The sequence below is a fragment of the Dendronephthya gigantea genome, unplaced genomic scaffold (assembly GCF_004324835.1).
Source record: "Dendronephthya gigantea isolate DGI-Jeju-01 unplaced genomic scaffold, DenGig_1.0 000083F, whole genome shotgun sequence".
Classification (NCBI taxonomy): domain Eukaryota; kingdom Metazoa; phylum Cnidaria; class Anthozoa; order Malacalcyonacea; family Nephtheidae; genus Dendronephthya; species Dendronephthya gigantea.
Genome location: NW_021163093.1, coordinates 598,623 through 619,511, shown reverse-complemented (window position 1 = coordinate 619,511; position 20,889 = coordinate 598,623). Strand labels below are relative to the sequence as shown.

Genomic DNA, 20,889 nt, shown 5'->3' with positions numbered 1-20,889 from the left:
AAATCAAGAGCAATATGACAGCCAACAAGCTTTGAAAATTAAACAGTGCTGACTATAAAAAAATATATAGAAAATCACATCATCATATTGACCCAAATAGAAAAAAGTAACAAATTCGTAATTACCATGTTGCAAAACGTTGTATGAAATACAAATTATTACAAGTCCCCTCCACTTTCTTTGAAAATATGTCTCATTTTTACAGCCACAATGTCACATTGACACATCACACATCACCTTGTTCTTTGCCGCCCGCGATGTATATCATGTCAGCGGACTTCATGCGACACTTTGTGTCTTTACAATATAAACTGATGCACACTGCACAGCCAGATTCCTGAGAGTAGCCCCCGAATCAAACTGATCCTTTAAATTCGTTTACTTTTCACTGATTGTCTCAGAATTTTGGTGAGTATTCCTCTCTTTTGCTTGCAAATCCAAATGTAATCGTTGCCCATATTAGCTGCGTAAGAAATACTGTGGTGCTAATGGTAAGTTATGGGTGGACCGTGGACAATTTTTAGATTGATGGTTGATTGGGTTGATTGGTTTTCAGTGTATGAAGTTGTATGTAGTTTAAAGAACTACAAAATAGACTCAAACGCACCATCTCAAATGCATGTAGTTCTAAATTTGCCTACTCTCCCAGCCAAATGAGCACCAGCGTGTATAACACAAATTACTTCATGTCTGCCCTTTTAATAACTAACCTCATCATCAGTGTTTGATGATGAGTTCACCAGATGAAGCAGTTTTGTTTCATGGAGGATGTCACTGTGGCAAAGTACGTTATCAAGTGTCAACTGCACCTGTTGTTGATGTCTATAACTGCAGGTATACCTATTTCTCTCTATATACTGTTACTCTATATTATATATATATATATATATATATATATATATATATATATATATATATATATATCAAAATTTAGAAAGGTTGTTATAGCAAATCAAGAGTGCACAAGCCGAAGCGTATATATATATATATATATATATATATATATATATATATATATATATATATATACATATAAATATATATATATATAAATATATATATATATATATATATATATATATATATATATATATTATATATATATATATATATATATATATATATATATATATATATATATATATATGTATAACATGTTCACTCATAGACACATAATCACCCATGCACAGTACACAGTAATTTCTTCTTGGAAAATGCTAATATTTCGGCAAATAGCCATGTAAAAAGGTTTCATGATTTCAGTTAATTTTTTTGCTTTAAATTACAGTAATGCAAGTAGGCTGATCGATGCACTGATATCTTAATTATGCAGCCATTACCCCATGACATGAATGAATCGAGGCCAGAGATATCTGATTTTTGTGGGCAAAATACATCCTGGCCTTCAGGATAATTTAGAGCTTTATAATGTGAAGATCATCCTGAAAGTGATTATCATCATTCATCATTGCTGTTTATTTTGCAAATCAATGATGAATGAATTGTATTCAATTTAATTCAATTATGATTTTTGGCAATTCACTAGATGCAGGTAAATTCTAGAGGTTGAAAGGCTCTTAATTTCGAGTGGAATTATGCACGCTTCAAATTCGAGCCAGGTACAATTGATGGAAAAATGAGTCAACTATAGATAGGTCTTCCAGCAGCAATAGCATTTCACCGGCATCCCAAAAGCGTAGGTTTGATTCCTCCCAGAGGATCTTTAGTTGGCTCATTTTTCCATCAACTGTTCCTGGCTTGAATTTGAAGTGTGTATAATTCCACTCGAAATTAAGACCCTTTTAACCTCTTCAATGTAATTCAGTTATATCTACTGGTCATCTGTGTGTGCATTTAACTGCGCCTTTTCTTTCTGGTAATACCCTGCATACCTGCAGCTTCTTTGCAACACCTAGTCAAATGAGCTGTGCCATGGCACCAGAGGTATTAAGGGTACTGCCCTTCCCCTAAAATGCTGGAGACTGGATATGAATTTGTGGAGCTTCTAATTTGTGTTGTTGCTAAACTAAACCGATACTTTTTATTGGTTAATTTAGCAACAATAATTTATTACTTGTGTTGTTGCTAAACTGAGACTATTTTATCAAGTCCAGTATTTACAAAAATCTAGTTCATTGAAATATTTGTTCCTATAGTTGTAGCATCTGCAGAAAAAAACAGAACCAGCATTTTATTGTTCCAGATGCTTCATTTAAACTCCTTCAGGTAAGTGTTCATACTATAACATGCATTCAATTCATTTAATTGACTTTAATCCTGAAAAAGAAACAATTTGATAAATGATGTGTAGAATTCAAGTTTTTTGAAGCTAACTTACGTAGTTAATGCAATTATATTTTATTGAACTCTGATCAAAATTGAAATAGTGACAGAATATCCAACACTAAATTAGGCAAATAAAGCAGAAATTAGGCAATTTAAATGATTAAATATACACAATTAAAATGAAAAATTTACATCATTTATTATCAAACTTTTTTCCACTGCCATAGAGCACAGAATTCTAGAGTTGTTAAAATCTTAACAATTTTTTCCTAGGGTGAAGACAACCTGACTTGCTACACGTTTAACCAGCACATAGCAAAACATTTGTTTTGCAAAACATGTGGTGTCCAAAGTTTTTACAAACCTCGGTCGAACCCAAACGGCTACGGAATAATGCCACATTGTATTGATGAAGATGGCCCTGTCTTGAAGACAAATGTGAAATATTTTGACGGAAAAAATTGGGAAGAGGCAATCGTTGACAACAATGAAATACTTTCCAAGTCAGAACCGACGTCGATCAACGACTAACTTGACTCAAACTAATTTACGTAAACGATCAATTTAACCCTCAAAGATAAAAGGGTATTAACAACCCCCCCTTGCCATTGGGGTCGGAAACTGCAAAAGTCATTTGAAGAGAACCGTCATTTAGTTGTACGTCAAAAAGCAATGTTTAGAGAATGGGCTGTTTTAAGAAACTTCTCGTCTTCTCGATCCATTCGCAAGTCGATACATCAATAATTATCCACCCACCGCATGCATAGGGAACATGACGAACAAAGCTTTGGTATGACAAAGAGTAAGCAATAGATGCAAAGTTACAACTACGTGGCGTTTACTAATTAAATATGCGGGGTTTTTGTAGCCGCTTTTTTAGTGCGCATTAGCTAAAAGTGACCAACGCGAATTTTCATGTACCTATTGTACCGAACCGAACGCAAATGAACTTAAAAGGAGACTTCAGCTCATTACATTCGCGCATGAAAAGTTGGACAATATGAAATAGGCCAAATATGATATTTCTCAAGGCGATTTTCCGTAATACCATGCAGCGCAAAATCGGTGAACATTTCACAATTTTCAAACGCTTCGGACGATGGTAAATAGCCGTCGAGTTTATCACCTATTATTTCTTGAATAATGTAATGAACAAAGAAGAAATCCAACGCTAAAGAGTAAAGTTGATCAAATTCATAGTTGTTTATTACGTTTGAATCAATACAAATGGTGCACGGTGGTTTCTCGTTTATAATATAGTTTGTGATGTGTTGAAATGTGAGTCTTCTTATATGGAGAGAGTTCATTAATGTGATGTTCTAAATTCTAACTACATTTTGATAAAATTTATCGTAAATTTGATACCAGAATAGTGTCTGTCCAAGGTGAAGTGTTCGCTACTGTTTAGGGAGATATTTATCCTCGGCTTGAGTAAGTTCGTCGTCACCCTGCAGACGGAATATCTCCTTCACTGTCGCAATCTATATAATAAAGAGATATAATGACTAAAAAACACAAACGTTTAATCGGAGAAAACGAAAAAAATGGGGTAAAATTTTCTAATGCAAGATTTTCTACTATAGAAAAAGGGTCCAGGTGACTTTAACTTTGTGGTTCCTTCCTCGGAACAAAAATATATTTCCGAATGAAATTTGAAAAGATTCCAGTGCGCATGCAGTTAGCAAAAATTTTCCGGTTTGTAAATTAATGCAGCTATAATCAGGTCTTCCTGCGAAAATAAATCGCTAGTGGAAGGCAGGCTTTAAACCTTCAAACAAGGTCGTGGAACTAAATCTGACTGAAAGTTCTAGCTGGAGTTTTAGTTGAACAATATGGGGTCATGCTAATATTAACTAAAACTCCTTTCGTTCCCAATTTTCACTTGCTTCCTTCCTGGATTTTTACCTTATCTTCAACGTTAACGAGTGACTGATCTTGGTATATTTGTTGTGTAGTTTGCTTTATGGCGGCAACCGAGGCTCTCATATTGTGATTGGCCCAAATTATCATCGAAATACCAAGATCTCTGAAATGATCTGTGGGAACTTTGTAGTATTTCGTTGGAACAATGATCACTGGCCCCTGAATCAAAAGAAATTCGTTATAACTCGAAAACAATGAACAATTACAATGGATAATATGATGTATAAAATAAACTACGGTACAATTTAAATTCAAAGTACCTGAATAACGATAACTATTGGTTCTGAATTTTTAAACAATGTTCAACCTCAAATTTACCAATCGATTTACTTTGAAGATTTTTTAGTGTTATAATCTATCTTAACCCTAAATCCGCAAATGCTCTTAATTACCTTGCCGTATTATACTAATAGCCTATAACAGGACACCTTTTAATATTGAATCAACAAACTATTTTTTACCTATTCAGTAGTCACAGAACGTAACGTAAGAACATAACGTTACAAAGAACATAACGTTACAAAGAACATAACCTCAATATGTCTAATAGAAATTTTACCATGATTATGGCTGAAATATTAGGACGCATAGTAGGAAACCTGAGGCTCTGCAAAGTTTTCGGTATATGCATGTATAAAATTTTATACTATTCTGCATGTTCTTTTCATATCGAAGGATTTTTTCGCGTCTATTCATAGAACATGACAGTGGTAGATGTATATATACGGATTTCTGAACACGAAGCAGCGCTGCGTTCTTTGCATAATGGTAGTGAGTTTAAGGGGCACCAAATTATGACACCGACGTGAAGTATGTAATATTACTCTAATTTCCACAGTTTCCAAACGGGGATGGAAATTATAGACACAATAGGAAATTTTTGATAAACAAAGTCAGAGGCATACTGTATATAACAAAGTAATATACTGGTTTCCTAACACTAGTAGCAGTTTTCATGTAACGTCCGCGTCGTATAGATTTGGTGCATCTTAAACTCGCTAAATAAATATGCTTAAATATAGGGTTTATATCTGGTCCTCACTGTGGGCTTATCGCGATAAAAGCGATGACGTTTTATTGTCGTCGCAATATCGCAAATGGGAACGTGATTAATCATCGTATTAAACATCGAAACTATTCACGATAAGTAATTACGTTCTAATCCCGATAAAGTGCTTGGCACGTGACGATTGCATGCGATTATTCCACTGACGTCATTTTTATCGCGATAATCGCAATTACTTATCGTGATTTTTCGAGGTTTAACACGATAATTAAACATGCTTCCATAGGCGATTATCGCGATAACAGTTACTGTCATGGCTTTTATCGCGATAAGCCCGTAGTGAGAACCAGGATTTACGATCTACCACACCGTTAGCTCGACGACGCTATAGTCAAATATTTTGCTTGAAATAAGTAACGGGAAATTAATCATGCTGTGAAATAATGACGCAAACGTTTTATTTGTGCTAAGAACCCCCGATGTCTGGATAACAATTAACAACGTAGTTTCATCACAGGCAGCCCAGTCAACGCAGGTAGATTACCGCATACCATCTATACATAAGCTAAGGTAGTATACGGTGCACGCATTGACCGGGCTGCCTATGGTTTCATATATGCTATTAAACAGCTACCACGCGTTGCCGCTGCTTCTATGTCATCAAGAGGCCGTGAAAACGACTCGTTTGAAGGCGCCGTAAGAATGGCAACGCTGTCATGGGCCACATGGGCTGACCACAAGTTACGCATAGCTTTTGTCTAGCGTGTGGAGTTTCTTTGTTTTGCAAGCGCGTCGTTATTCGCTAAGCTGGCCGCATCGTGAACGTAATCTCCCTAATAAACGCCAATATTCGTTCTTTGATGGTACGAATTTATTGAAGGTATTCCCCCCCCCCCTCTCTCTGAGAAATGAACTTGTCTCATGCAGTGCGTGGATAGGCGAACCTCCATGTGCACAGTATATATATATATATATATATATATATATATATATATATATAATTATATATATATATATATATATATATATATATATATATATATATACTTTATACGCACCTGGTTTTTCCATGCGTTCATGAAAGCCTCAATGTCTGACGGGTCAGATTTCTTGCTATGCATAAGAATAGCATCAGCTCCTGCGTTTCTATACGCTTCTGCCCTCCTTAGAGCTTCATCGAGGTCCCAGCCAGCTATGAATGCCTCAACACGAGCTGCTACCACAAAGTCAGGATCTTCCTGGGTCTCTATGAAAACACATAAAGACAAGCGTTAACAGATGAAAGGCACTAAATAGAGACAAGCAAAGAGCAGCCATGCGGAAATGGGTGAACGCACGGTCTTATCGTGTAAGAGCTGCATTCCTCTGTCGCGTTTTTTGCACGTGGCTACGTACACACGCGTGAAAGCTTAAAACCTGATAATTTGTTATATAATTAATTCTATAACAGAAAAACACATGCACCAAATCATCAGCAGACGGAAAACGACGCGAAATTTGAGTTTTCGGAAGCATATAAGTTAAATTCTGGAAACAAATTTTAGAATATGGACAACAGAGAAGTCAGAATGTATTACCGTAAAGTAATCTGCAAGACGTAATATGATAGTTTAAAATTTATTTGCTCTTAGGAAATAAAAAACGTCGAAAATTCGCGCCGCGTTGCCAAATCGCGACTATCTGTGTGGGTCTACGTCTAGCCCCGTTTCCACTACACTCTTTAATTTATCGGCACGGCATGCACGGCTAAAATAGGTACCAGTGCCCTTTTATTTGCGACCGGCCTTTGAATTGATAGCCCGAAGACTAATAAAATTCGGTAAGCGTATACCCATTTTAGCCGTGCCGTGCCAATAAACTGCTTTCCACTGTCGCGTTTTTTATACGCACGTAAAAGTCTAAATCCTCATATACTGATATGTCATATTAGAAAAAGCTAGGTAAATAAATCGACAGGACTTAATTTTCCGGAAATTTTAGTATGTATTTGTTGACCCATGTGATAAATAATAAAAATTTAGAAGCATTTAAAATTGAGTAAATTAGCTTGTAGGTTATTCAAAAATTTCCGCGTGTAAAAAACGTGCAAGTGGAAAGCATCCCTTAAGGCTGTTTTCCACTTACGCGTTTTTCATACGCACGTACACGCACGTAAAAATCTAAATTCTTATACATGTTACCTTTGAAAAAACTAAGTGAATAAATCGAAGGAACTTAGTTTTCTGCATATTTTAGTATGCATTAGTTGACCTAGATGTTACATAATAAAAATTTAAAAGCATTTAAAATTTTCCGTACGTGTACGTGCGTATAAAAAACGTGTAAGTGGAAAGCAGCCTTTATAGTGAGGGGCGCTTTTACCAATACACTGAATACAGTCAGAGACTGCAAACAATAACTTAGAAACTGACTGAAATTGATACCTGACTGTATTACTAATACAGTGGGTGAAATTGTTAAATAATTCTTCCCCCTAAATTCTCACCACCTCAACGGTATACTCTCAGTGAACTAAAAAGGTTGTGTTGTTTGTTAACTAGGGAGTTTTGAAGACGTTTGGACTGTCTGACTGTCGGAAATCTCAGTGAAATTTGGATTTTCCCCTCTTCGATTCTGCGGACAAAATTTACTTCCCTTACTGATATATATATTTTTATTATATTATTTGGGCCACAGGCAATAGTCTCTTGACTACATACCTTTACAAGCTTTAATTTTCAGCGAGAATTCTTCAATATCCGCGAGAGGTTGGGCACGACCATCAAGTAATGAATTGGTCTTAGGAAATAATTTATCCTCCATACAAGCGCCAGCGATACCACGTTGTTCCAGCTTAGTTATCAGTCTCCTGGCGTTGTTAAAATTCCCGTATCCAGTGTCAGCGTCGAGCAGTATGGGTACGTCCGTCGCGTCACTCATGAATTCCAGAACATCAACGACCTGTGTCCAGGATGCCTCGTTGCTGTCACGAACACCAAGTTGTGCGGAAATTGACAAACCGCTGCCCCAAATGCCCTTGAATCCTGGGGACAAATAGAATCAGGCGTTAATAATCGTTTATTGTATGGCTTTTCAAAATCCTCTATTCCGATTGGTTCAGGAGCGGTCCGTAGAACCCATATCCGAACCGTGGTCCGTACTCCGTATATTCCGTATCTGGTCTGTACTGTGAAGTATCAGACAGAGGTTTTTTGCAAAGAAGCCTCGGTCTGATATTTCACAGTACAGACCTCCCTCGGTCAATAATCAGTTATTATTTGGCGATATCGAACAAAGTATCGTGATTTGTCGGTGGCGAGCAGACGAATTGTTTCAAGATCGTCTTGCTTCGAAATATTGGCGAGAATGAAGCACCGAAGGTCTTACTAACTCTAAACACTGCCCGAGAGTAGATTGCCCGGGAAAATAAAAATTATCGCCGAGAGCTGCCTCTTAATAAATCATAAAATATTATCAATGCTAGAATTAAAAGTGATTCTGTGTTACACGAAGGCGAGGAATTGATACGGAAAGCATCAAAACCAGGCGTCGAATGCCAATTTCATTCAGTTCAAACAGTTGAGTTGAACCATATTCATAGCGTAGTGAACGAATCACTGCGACTATAAAAGTGATCGAGAAATATTGAATACTGAATTGTTGACGGACTATTTACGCTGGAAATATATCAATATCATCATTCTCATAGCGTTTTCAGCATGTATGTAGCTTTATGTAAATCAACTTCACTCGTCTTTAGATACTGAATCAACTAATGCCAGTAACGGACGGTCAACTTTGAATCCTCGCTAGAATTATTGCACCCATGGTACCCATCACGTCCATGCATATACAACTATTTTGACGTCACCGTTCACGTACCTGCTTCCTGCACAATCTTTGCACTCAGACCATTATGAGCCTCCATGATAAATTCTAAATCAGGGGATTCTAACATCCTTTTTAGTTGCGTCGTTTTCTAGAAGACAAATAAGTATGAGTACGAGGTGAATGACTGTCTGAGGGTGTCATTATTTAATTCGTTCTTCATACATATAGACGTGGCAATCTGGGCGTTTCAAAGTTAGAGATAAAAAAGCTTTTGGTCGATCTCACAGGGAAATATAAGTTATCCAAGCCTAGGGCCTAGGGGAAAAGGGTGAATACCATAAGCAAATAGATTCATTAGAAGCATTAGTGATTATAGATGACAGATGTAGAGATTGTGGATATCTTATCATTCTTATATCAGCTCACACTAGACTGTTTCATATTAAAACCACTAGAACAGACCGGCTTTTTAAAACTGAATAAGGCAGAAAATCATAACACCACTTAAAATGATGATGAAAAAGATATGGCAAACTGAAGTGAAGTGACATCCTTTGTTAGATATCAGACTATTTTAACATTTAAATTTATTGCATTTTATGTTTTTTGCTAATCCAAGAGCTATGTCGATTGGTCAATTTATTTACCTACATACTTGTTCACTTCCATGCTTTGACCATGTGGTATTTAATCATCACTGTCATGCAATATTGCTGTACAACTTGCTGAATTAGAAAATTGTAACTGAAAAGTGGTATACTGCTTAAAGTAAATGATTGGATTCTTTAATACTAGCAATAAATTATACCCTAAACTGGAGCATTTATCATTTATGGGGGAAATTTCCATTCTTAAAATGACTTTTGATGACTAATGATTAATAACTCATCATTAACTGGCAGTACTCTTCTACTTCTGAGCAAAATTGTCTGGCATTAAAGGCAAAAGTACTAAAATAGGGCAAATCTGGGCCGGTGCATTGCCATTGTAACCTAATTAATTAAAAAGCAGTGCTGACAGACAGTTTTGTTAACTCACCAACTGACAATGCCATGATGAGTAAAATCATGTGGCATATAAAATACTAAAGTAGGGCACATAAGGGTGGATTGCAAGCTTGAATTAAATGAACAAAAAATTGCAGCATTGTGTGCATGACAACAATGGAATGTATACTTGGTAAAATGGATTAGATTGCAATTCCTACCGGAACCTTTTCCTTTGATGCTCCATTGGAAAGAAACCGAGCTGGAGTCACTAAAATGTGATGAAAAAGACATTCAAAATATTAACACTAAACAATAAATACCTGTACTCTGTGTAAAGACCTCCAAACTTTTAAATGACAATGAAAGTTAGAGCATATATAACCTGATGTCTTTACTTGCAGAGCTTACGACTAACTTTGAACAACTTATCTAGTACAAATGCACCTTGCCCAGACCTATCGCAAGGTAACCCAGACATTTCAGGTGAATTAACCTTGCAAAATATTTTTACACAGCAAAAATTAAGTTCATATTCAGGACAGGCCTTTTAAAGCCGTCAGTGTAAACACAGCTATGGAACTGGATTGTGAAATATGGTAAATCCTTTTGAAATGCTGGACTATTTTATGTTTACTCATGCAGTCGCCTGTATATCTGTTAATTATATAGCAGCTTATATGAAGCAGGAGACAGCAGATTCCTGTTGTAGCCAATTAAGGGTCAGCCATCTGAATTAGCAGCCACAAAAAGTCAAAAACGTGACAAAAATAGGATAACAGTGCCGTGTTTCTCCTCACAAACATTTTTTAATAAATTGAGGACAAAAACTTGTTAAGCCTTAACAGGAGTTGATAACAACCATGTCTGGAATGTCAGTAAGGTGGTGCAGCACAACATTCTCTAGTCCTGTTTTCAATTTTAATCAAATGGAACAACTTGTGTATTCTAACCCATGAATTGTATTAGTTTATAAGTACATTAATTGCTATATCATGGCTATATAATCTTTACTGGTCAACTTATATATTCTTTTGCTTGCTGGACATTGTATATATTACTGATAATTGTATATATCAATGAGGTTTTAGGTAATTTGGCAATTGGCACAAGCAATTAGTCTCTAAGAGGAAAAGCACTAGCCCAATCAAAGACGTGAAAAGTTTAAAAAAAAACTTAGGAATAACAATTCTGGGAATCTGAACTTCAAAATATATTTTAGGGGGTAAATTGCCCCCAAACCAGAGCAGGCAATTGCTAAGGAGTTATGACAAGGTTCAAACTCAATTAATTTTATCAGCCCACGATGAAAACCATTGCACAATGATCAAGAGTAAGAAAGCTAGAGCTAGATTAGCGTACTAGCAGTCTAGCACAGTGCAACGGAATCTAACACAACATCACACAACATCAATAATACAACATTGTGGCAATTTATGTTACAACACTTGCATACATTTATAAATCCTACATTCATACTGCCGCCGATACAAAAGAAATATACGTACAAAATGTATCAATTACTGATAGCTGCCAATAAAGGCACCAAATGCATTTAATATTTAGGGCAGGCTCGCATATTCGGACACAATCAAACTTTACCTCTCGACGTTTTTAAAATGATGTTCCTGTTTTGCCACAAAACATTGCGTAAACTTGTTCCTAACATATTTCTTTTTTTGCAGTAAATTTGTGCGAGAAAGCAGGACGCCAACGATAAACTGTCAACGTGTAGCGCATCTGCAAACAAAAGACCTCAGCAGTGAACTTTGTGACCGCCTGACCGGTCAAAATTTCCCCTTTGAATTTGTAGTGTTTCCATACGCGTGTCATAGAACTACCCCTAGGGGAAAAGTATGCTGCCTTTATTCAATGGTGCAGCAAAAATATTATATTGGTACTTGGTAGATGTACCATTTCATTCGGCCGAAGAAAGATTTGAATACTGTGAAATTACAGCAAAATTATGGATTTGCATAAAGTGTAAATAAGAAATTGGAAATAGAAATCGTGCTAAACCAAGATATACCTATGCTTAAATTAGCAGTAATCAGCATTGTTGTAAAGTTACTAAAGTAGTAATTTCCACATAATTATACCATCCAAGGGAATCAATCCTGGGTATTGGCCATTTCCCCCTAATTGTATAAGTTACCTTTCGAATCGAACGTTTCGAACTTTTCTCGTTGTATTTTTATTATACAATTTAACATAGTCAACATGTCTCTTGAGTTACATTACAACATAAAATTGATATGAATTCTACAAGACTGACTCATAAACACTTGGGAAATATAATACGTACGGTAGAAAGGCGTTATTAGCACGGACTGGGGTGACTGGACACAGAAAATTAGATATTAGGAGTTATATTTACAATTTTCGATAACTAATATGAACAATTTATTAAAGAGTACAAGAGGACCCTTAGTCAGCAAGTCGCTGGTTACTATTTACAGGTTTAGAATGGTGCGTTTGCTATTTCTTAATTTCTTTAACATTCATTTAAAGAATTTCCGTAAAATACCGATACCTTGTGTTATTCGCTTTGGGCCAATTATTAGTGAATTCTTTGAAAATATTCTATAGTCTAAACTATGCAATTCTACCGCAAGTGCCAAAAAGTAGCTATTTTACAGACAAGCACGCAAGAGTTAAGGGTGCAATTTTCATGCAACTTGCAATAAAATTGTAGCAATGTTATTACATTCTTTTCACCCTTGTTACACTTACATTTTGAAGAATCTTCACTAATTTACATCTCTTAAAAGTAGACGTGCATTGGAAGTTGCAAAGAAAATTGCACGGCGTTTTACAGGGCCTTACGTGCATAGAAACCGATCAACTCGGATCAGGTGTTTTCAATCACGGTGTGTCCTGGTTTTCATCGCTTGTAACGGATTCCTCGAATGTTTGGGATACAATTTGAATATTGTCAGCGTGATTCTCCGGCGAAACCTTTTGTGCTTTTGTCCACTGAACTTTTGTCTGCATGAAGAGCTCATACTGATGTGAACGTTTATGATCCCGTAGCCTGTTTGAGCGGGTGAAACCACGGCCACAAATATCACAAACATGCGGCTTAACCTCACGATGGATGTGCATGTGTTGCTTCAAGTTGCCTTGGTGACCAAAGCATCGACCACAGACACTACATTGGAATGGTTTCTCTCCGGTGTGCGTTCTCTCGTGGTTGTTGTAGGCGCTGCGGCAAACGAAGAACTTCTTACAATAGAAACATTGCAATTTTCGTTTGACAGGGCGAGATTGCTCGGCCTAAAACGTAAACCGCTGGATAAATCATCGTAAGTCCGCTGAGGAGCCAGAATATCGGATATATAAATAAACCTGGAACGCGCACCCAGTGAAGCTATGAAGTTGGAATACCAAGATTGAGGCCCTGTATATGTTTATTTAACTTTTACTGAACTATATATGTACACATTATTGTCCTCACCGGTTCGTTTCATTATTCGTAATAATATACCCCGTAACGCCGCATCTCAGATTTAAGCCAGGAGTTGCATGAGAAAAATGTGTCAATTACTGTCCTGCGGTGGAAATCGCTTTTGCGATGCCGGTGCAACGCCCTTGCCACTGAGGAACTGACAAGAGCAGGCAAGGAATGCACGCGTTTATTTACGCGTATAAGCTCCATTATCAAATTAAATTACCTGATGGTGTGGGGAATTTTGAGATGACCCTCCAGGACTATCAATACTCGCTGTACTAGGAGACGTGCTATCTCGGAGAAAAGCAACACGTTTTTCTTCATTGTTCTCGTCTCTCGTCGTGCAATCAATTCTCACTTCTTTACGGCTCGCCAAATACTCAAAGGTGCTTTCCACTGGCACGAATTTTTGCCGCGTTTGCACGTTGAAGTGATCAGGAAAGCCTTCGATGTTCTTACGTTCTTTATCCATTTTCTCGCTCAAATAAATACCACTTTTTGTTGTGGTTTCAACATGATTTACAATGTCGTCTGGCGTTTTTTGCCAAGAACGTCTGGTTGAAGCGGAGTATGAATCTGCCCAAGCCGGGTACCACATTTGGTCCGGTCGCAATGAAATGTACGTGTTTATCTCTTTGTCATGTTTATTAGTTGATTTCGTCTCTAAATTTGTCTCTGCTGATTTATTCCCACCTAGAGAGAAATAGTCGATGATAAACGTTTAAAAAAAAACAGTGAAAAGCCCTCCCCCCCCCCGCGACAAAGAATAACCGAAAAACAGTACAGTGATGTATAATTGTATATGTCAGAGTTGGCTTGACTTTTCAAGTTACCTCTGTAATCTATTTTTTACTTCAACACGTCGATTTCTGGTACAGCTAGTTTATTTACGGTCTCACTTCTAATTTTTTGCAATAGGTCAATTCTTACCATGTAGAATAATGTCATATTCTTGCTCTGTCAAATTGGTCTGCTCTTGTGTTATAATAAAAGCCAAACTGGAAGTATTTTGTCGCTGCTTCAAGCCAATGATTTTACCATTCCCGCCTATCGATTCATACAGCATTTTTATCAAACCAAACGTTGTTCCTCGCTCCACACTTACAACTGGTACATTGGAATGAAACAACACAACCTAGAAAATAAGAAGTTTTTAAATTCATATTTAATAAAAAAAATCGTTAGCTTTTCAACGATATGAATTATTGCAAGGGCAATGAAGAGGGCCGGGGGGAGGGTTTGGCCACTCGGGGGAGGGTTGGCCACTGAAGAGAGCCGGAAGGGGGTGGTGGCGAAGGAGTCAGGATTAAAGGCCCGTTTACACTTGCGATTCTTGTTGCGAATTTTTCCTTTTGATAGCAACAAAACAGCGAAAAGTTATGAATAGACAGAATAGTCTGATGTTTAAGTGCTCTTATTTGAGCATTCGTAACTGCAGCAAAATTGCACTTAGGCAGGGCCCGCGGAGTGAGGGGGCTGGGACTAAGTCCTAAATAGAAGGGGGGGGGGCTAAACCCGCGGTCCATGCTGTGTAAAAATTCCACTTTTCTTTTCAGTTTCGAACAGGGGCCAACAATTTTAGCGAAAGTAGTTTTAGCTAACAATCCCCGAGAGTATAAGTTTTAATACAACTTTCTCCCCTCTTTACACCGGAATTCTCGATTCTTATAATATATCTTAATCAATTTAAAGAGTCATTCTCTAGTAACATTCTGAAATGGCATGCATATTCACTGAAGATAGACTGTAAATAAGTTATACGACCAGTAATATGAGAATGCAAGCTACAATAAATGGTAAACATCAGTGAACAGTTTGTAACCAAAATTTGTAGCTCAGCGATTATTTGTCCCAACTTGAAGAATTTGCTTTTTTATCAGCAGGGGCTGGTTGTTTGAAGCCCGTTTAGCTTAATTAAACTGTGGATAAGTCAAAATTAAATAACACTCTTAAACTTTTACATCACTCTTACATCTTACATCCTCATGCACTCTTAATGAGTCAACTTTTGAATATATTATGCACTGAATATCAGAATATGTTCTTTGTAAACAGTATGAAGTATCTTTGTATTAAGGTTAAAAACATTTAGTCCGCTTGCTGAATAAAACCATAGTCTTGCATGTTTTCTATTTCCAGGTTTGAACTCAACCACCTAAATTGGCTTGATACAACCGGCGCATGATTGACGGTTTCTTTGCACGTGAAGCACGCATGCGATTATCGATGGTCACATGCATGGGATTAAGATTTAATTTCATTATTATGAAAACCTTACAGTTCCGCTTTCAATAGCCTTCCACATAAATACTTTTTTCGCACATCTCTCGCACAATATAAACAGGGCAGGGCAGTCGAAAAGGAAGTTGAAATAGGGGTGTGACTTTAATCTTAACGAGAAATGGGCATGGTCAGTACGCGTGACCAAAGATCTCAAATCAAAGTATGTCACTTGTAGCCGTAAAGTACAACACTAATATGCAGTGTGCAACCAAATTTTCATGATGTCGATCCTCGCGATGTACACTACGAAAGGCATCCCGCATATTATTATCAATGTTCTGTATATAGGTCCCTCATTTAGATATGCAACAACTCCACGAGTAATTTTTCTTCAAATCTATTTATTTACATTTGCCACATCATACTAATATTACAATACACAAAAAACACATAAAACATATACACAATAGATGCAATGATGATGGTCGAAACAACGTTAGCCAATTACTGTGGTCCCGTAAATCTGCAGTACTGATAACTATTCTTTTTTACCATTTCTTAGAGCTGCTTTCCACATTCGCGGCGTTATTTGCACGTATGTCACACGTAAAAAACCTGGCTAAGTTGTTGTAAATTTAATTTTAAGTTAAGCCAGAAAAACACACCGAATTCAACCGTTGATTTCATAAGATTAAATTTTTACGTGTATGTACTTACAGAAAACACGACAGTGAAAAGCAGCCCCTATTGCGCGCAATTAGTTATTCACGGCTGATTCAAACCAAAAATATTTTCTTGAAATAGATACTTTCGATAGTTACGTCACAAAATTATCGTTTTAAATTTAGAATCAGCTTAATTAAATGAGATGGGTTTCAAGTTTTACTCGCACGGGCCACGTGCAAAGATACAAAACATTGTTCTTCAACACATGCATGAAAAAGCCGAATTTCAACTTCGACCAATAAATGTTAAAATAAGCCGAAACACTAAAACGAGGCTACCAGGCCACGACCGGGAACCTCGTTCTCGAGTAATGGCTAATTTGCACACTTATTTGTCAAAATGAAAAATTCTTTTTCATGATCATGCATGTGTTGAAGAAGGCCTGAAGGATATTTGGCATCTTTGCACGTGGCTCATGACAGTAAAACGTGAAGCCCATCTCAGCCATTACTATATTCTATAAATAGAGATTTCGAAAAATTCCGCCTAGTGGAAAACTGGCTTTAAAAAACAGAACTTATCAGGAATGACATTGACTTCATCGATATTTCGAGAGAGGCGCCATGCAGGGTCCGCGCAGCGGGGTCGCGCGCGCCATACCAACAATTAAAAACACTCAAAACATCGAGAACGTCCTGTTTATAATTATTTATAGCGTTGCTATATAATTAATGCAGTTAGTAAAGCATTTTACCTCTGAATAGATTGAATTGAGGATTTTGCATAATACGGTTTGTTCCGCGAAATAAACCTTTATGACTTGGCCAGATTAAAGAATTTACACGCGCCAATTTCTTGGTCTGAACAGGTGCGATAGTCTCACTTCGATTGCCGGATGTGAACGAGTAAATTAGTGTAATTTATAGCCAGTTGAAATGAAATTGTTTCAAGACTCAAAACTTACTTATTCCTCAGCACCAATAAAAAAGGAAAATCGCAAAATTGAGTAAGAGACACTCTGTATCGATTTCTTTTTAGTTGCACTGACTACAATAACACGCGATCATGTGAACGATATTTAGTTTCACCGCATGGTAATGAAGGAATAATTATATATATATATATAGACTTCCTGTGATTCAGTTGAAACTTATGCACCTATAATTTTCAGAATTTATACCTTAGACCTTTTAGACATTGTATATGCATGATTAATTACCAGCAGGATTGGTTAATCGAAGAAAGGTTTTATAAGGGAAATACCACTACTCGAAAGATAGTAGTAGTAGCCGACTGTAGTAGATGTAAAGTCCACGAACCTACTTTCTATAGCATGCGGGGTGACTTAGGAGTCTCTCTTAGCAGAAGTTCAGATTTAAGTTTGAATTTCTCAGCAACAAGTTCATACAGACACGCGTTAAATTTGCAATGCTTGGCAATTTTTTTTGCGGGTGGGTAGGGGGGTGAAGCTCATCCTCCCGCCTCTTACTGACACTGTTAACTACACACATGTTTGTTACTGTAACTTGTTGAAGTCGAGTTTGTTTTATTTCATTGCAACCCTGCATGTATGTTCGAGCATGTATGTTCGTGCATGTACGTCGACAGTTGATCGACACACCCTATTTTATCAACAGAGGAAACGTGTGCGTGTCATGACAAATCTCATCTTGACCTAACCTTTTAATTTCCAGAATATGTAAAAGCCCTCAACTCGCATGTGGCAAATGCAAAGGCGATCAATGTTCGTGAAGCATTTTGAGTGCCTGTGTTCTTGCAAACACTGACTCTCCCATATTTGTTATAAGTACTATGGTTTAAATGTGAATAAAGAAGATATGAACAATTAATATATATTGAATGGCAAATTTTCTTTCCATTAATAACAATACAGGTTTTACTATAAACCTTTATCCAGCTGTTACATCAAAAAAAGTCAACATGACTATAGTTAAATGTATCATTCTTCAGAGTTCAGCCCCGCAATTTTATCTTGAAACTTTTGATGATGATACATGCAGACGCATTAAATGGCCTCTCTACCTCGAATTTACCGTGCCACCTAATTAAATAATACACATGTCATATTCATCCCTAAACTTTATTACCTCCCTTACTTAGCTTTATTAAACTTTACAGAATTCACAGACCATTCAACTTTAAGAAACGCGCATTAGACAAATTCAAAAACCTAATTTTATTAAAAAAATTCAAAAACCTAATTTTATCAAGAAAAATGTCTTATAAGCATTAAAACGTTATAAGCATTTTTTTGGCGGGGTTTTATTGTTGCTATGAGGTAATATAAACATACAGACAAGGCACATGACATGTTGTTTTGAATTTCTAAAGAATGCGCGCATGGTCCTTTTGTTTATAGTGACATTTTCCTTCATTTTGGTATGTGGATATTTGTTCAATCTTTTGTATTGTGTTAGTTTAGAATTTTACTCTGTATAACTGATTTATAAAAATCACAGATATGACATATTTAGCATGCATGCATATCTAAATAAATATTTTACTATATGGCTGTATAATGTTGGCAATGTTGCATTACATTAGTTATTACATTTGCTTCATAATATTTCATACTTCAATTAATGTAGAACATTTTGAGTATTCAAACTGTCTATCTGTCTTGTACAAAATTATTGAAGACTTTTCAAAGTGAACTATTATTATCTTTAAAAAATCTTATAACTTCCTGTCCGTTAGAGCATCCGGCCGCCCACGCACAGACACAATGTACGAAGACTCGTCTGTGATCCGCGAAAATATCCAATTACTCGCGTGGTTTTACTTTCATATGTGACAATTTCTCTTTTATTTAGTCCAAAATAAAAAATCCTTGCTTTCAACGAAACACTTCATCCGGATTTCAAAAAGGAAGTCCGCGTGTGAGAGCCGTTTTCGGGGAAAAATTACAAAGCAGAGCGCGCGAAATTTACACCACTATTGAATCATACAACTTAAATTTCCCCCTTGACAAATTCTAATTTAATCGACGAAACGAGTCAGTTCAAAGTAGAATAAAAAAGGAAAGCCGTGCTAATAAAAAGGAAATACGGTGAGAACTGTAGAGTAATTTGTCAAGGAAGTAATAGCAAGTGACTAACACGGAACGTTTCTATGACTATGAAAATATACAAAGAAATATATTTGGCGATTCAATTTGATTAATTCGTATTCCAAACCACCTAAATGTGAAAAATAATCTTACCTAAGTCCCCGCTATGGATCTCGCGATTAGCAGAGGGAAAATTCGGCAACAGCTACAGTTCATAGTATATATTTTGCATGATTCCTTTGCCAAGCGTTGCAGGTCATGCATGCAAATTGACAATGCAAGACGTGCAGTAAATTCTATATGCTGTCTAGAAAACGTTGAAGACTTGTCGTAGCTCTTGAAAGCGTTACACTTACATTTGCACAATCTGTCTCCTTGCCCTGATTGCTGTCTTGCCGTATCGGCTGTGGCGTGGTTGCCATTTCAACTCCTGGAAACGCACAGATAAATCGTAGCAAACCCGCTACTCGCTAGCTCTTCACCTACAGGGAATGTAATCTGTCAAAAGTAAACCACTCAATTTTAACGCAGTAAACTGATTTAAGTGTAAAAGTAAACGCAGTAAACTGATTTGAGTGTAAAAGTAGCCAAACAAGGAAAAATTACCTCTTTATCTGACAGATATCCCTCGTGCCCGATTTGTAATGTGCGACTCAGTTTGAAGAAGCAAGCTGTTTATTAACTGACTCTGATCAACTGATTAGTTTTTGTAAACGTGGAATTCGTAAGTTCGCAAAACTGTTTCACACACTCTGAATCAAAGCGTCGCACGAGCACACTCAAGCACGACTGGTTTGTAATTATGAATACAAACATCGCCGGACGACTTCCTTGTTACTACTTCCTCGTCGTACTTCGTCTCTTCATGGCACACTTTGTTTGCATTTACACGAATACTATAATTGATGCCAAGAAATGCCTAGAATGCAAACATGCGACCACGATTGTGTTAAACGTGAGCAGCGGTGAACCAGTCCCGAGTACTTTATATTGCTCAGCAAATTTCTTTGTTGTTGAACCATTCGCTGTTCCGTACCATACTTTCCCAGCGCAAATCATCCAAACTGAATACGGTCTTGGCAGCAATGGCCACACTAGCCAACCAGTGAACTCAAATAAGACTGGAACGCTCACTCTGTCGGACGTTTAAAGCCAAGATGGCGGACACTAAAGCCTTTCTTGTATGTATGATCCAGGCCTCCACGCGGAAATTTCGTAGGTAAAATGGCGGCAATTTTTATTTTTGCTTTTGAAATTTGCGCGCCAGAGGCCTGGATTATACCTACAATATATATATATATATATATAAACGAAGAAATTCAATTTACAATAGACAATTTCAGCTTGTATGCAAATTAACCCATTTCAAGTCACATGGTCTGAAATGGTTAAGTTTTATTGGCTATTCCATGGTCACAACATCTGAAATGGATTGATTTGCATGCAAGCTGAAAAGGTCTATTCTTGT

General features: G+C 36.9%; 3 protein-coding genes across 5 annotated transcripts; 1 reads left to right on the top strand and 2 right to left on the bottom strand.

Annotated features, from left to right (window-relative positions):
• The first annotated feature begins 317 nt into the window (after positions 1-317).
• Positions 318-3,435, top strand: LOC114532991 (centromere protein V-like). Its single transcript, XM_028554568.1, has 4 exons — positions 318-408; positions 722-834; positions 2,157-2,226; positions 2,560-3,435. The coding sequence occupies exons 2-4, from the start codon at positions 728-730 to the stop codon at positions 2,815-2,817; spliced, it is 435 nt and encodes a 144-aa protein (XP_028410369.1). The 5' UTR covers positions 318-408; positions 722-727; the 3' UTR covers positions 2,818-3,435.
• Positions 3,436-3,465: 30 nt separating this feature from the next.
• On the bottom strand, positions 3,466-11,777 carry LOC114532990 (phosphoenolpyruvate phosphomutase). Its single transcript, XM_028554567.1, has 7 exons — positions 11,614-11,777; positions 10,233-10,282; positions 9,077-9,173; positions 7,915-8,238; positions 6,274-6,461; positions 4,192-4,368; positions 3,466-3,767 (listed from the first exon to the last, which is right to left on the bottom strand). Exons 1-7 carry the CDS (start codon positions 11,678-11,680, stop codon positions 3,684-3,686), a joined length of 987 nt encoding a protein of 328 aa, XP_028410368.1. The 5' UTR covers positions 11,681-11,777; the 3' UTR covers positions 3,466-3,683.
• A 422-nt stretch (positions 11,778-12,199) lies between these two features.
• Positions 12,200-20,239, bottom strand: LOC114533035 (zinc finger protein 90 homolog). 3 transcript variants are annotated; one of them, XM_028554609.1, is made up of 5 exons: positions 20,028-20,239; positions 19,778-19,919; positions 14,393-14,597; positions 13,686-14,155; positions 12,200-13,287 (listed from the first exon to the last, which is right to left on the bottom strand). In XM_028554609.1, exons 2-5 carry the CDS (start codon positions 19,841-19,843, stop codon positions 12,877-12,879), a joined length of 1,152 nt encoding a protein of 383 aa, XP_028410410.1. In that variant the 5' UTR covers positions 19,844-19,919; positions 20,028-20,239; the 3' UTR covers positions 12,200-12,876. The 3 variants fall into 3 exon arrangements, with proteins under 3 accessions (XP_028410410.1, XP_028410411.1, XP_028410412.1); XM_028554610.1 differs by having other exon boundaries at positions 19,778-19,903; XM_028554611.1 differs by having other exon boundaries at positions 13,153-13,216.
• Positions 20,240-20,889: the final 650 nt, after the last annotated feature.

Excerpts from the sequence above, each read along its gene's own strand:
- LOC114532990 (XM_028554567.1), bottom strand. The coding sequence starts at position 11,680 with ATGTTAGGAACAAGTTTACGCAATGTTTTGTGGCAAAACAGGAACATC. Across the intron at positions 10,283-11,613 it reads CATTTTAAAAACGTCGAGAG|TGACTCCAGCTCGGTTTCTT; the intron begins GTAAAGTTTGAT and ends ATCACATTTTAG. Across the intron at positions 6,462-7,914 it reads GAAAATTAAAGCTTGTAAAG|AGACCCAGGAAGATCCTGAC; the intron begins GTATGTAGTCAA and ends GTGTTTTCATAG.
- LOC114533035 (XM_028554609.1), bottom strand. The coding sequence starts at position 19,843 with ATGGCAACCACGCCACAGCCGATACGGCAAGACAGCAATCAGGGCAAG. Across the intron at positions 14,598-19,777 it reads AGGAGACAGATTGTGCAAAT|GTTGTGTTGTTTCATTCCAA; the intron begins GTAAGTGTAACG and ends CTTATTTTCTAG. Across the intron at positions 14,156-14,392 it reads ATATGACATTATTCTACATG|GTGGGAATAAATCAGCAGAG; the intron begins GTAAGAATTGAC and ends ATTTCTCTCTAG.
- LOC114532991 (XM_028554568.1), top strand. The coding sequence starts at position 728 with ATGATGAGTTCACCAGATGAAGCAGTTTTGTTTCATGGAGGATGTCAC. Across the intron at positions 835-2,156 it reads GTTGATGTCTATAACTGCAG|TTGTAGCATCTGCAGAAAAA; the intron begins GTATACCTATTT and ends TTGTTCCTATAG. Across the intron at positions 2,227-2,559 it reads CTTCATTTAAACTCCTTCAG|GGTGAAGACAACCTGACTTG; the intron begins GTAAGTGTTCAT and ends ATTTTTTCCTAG.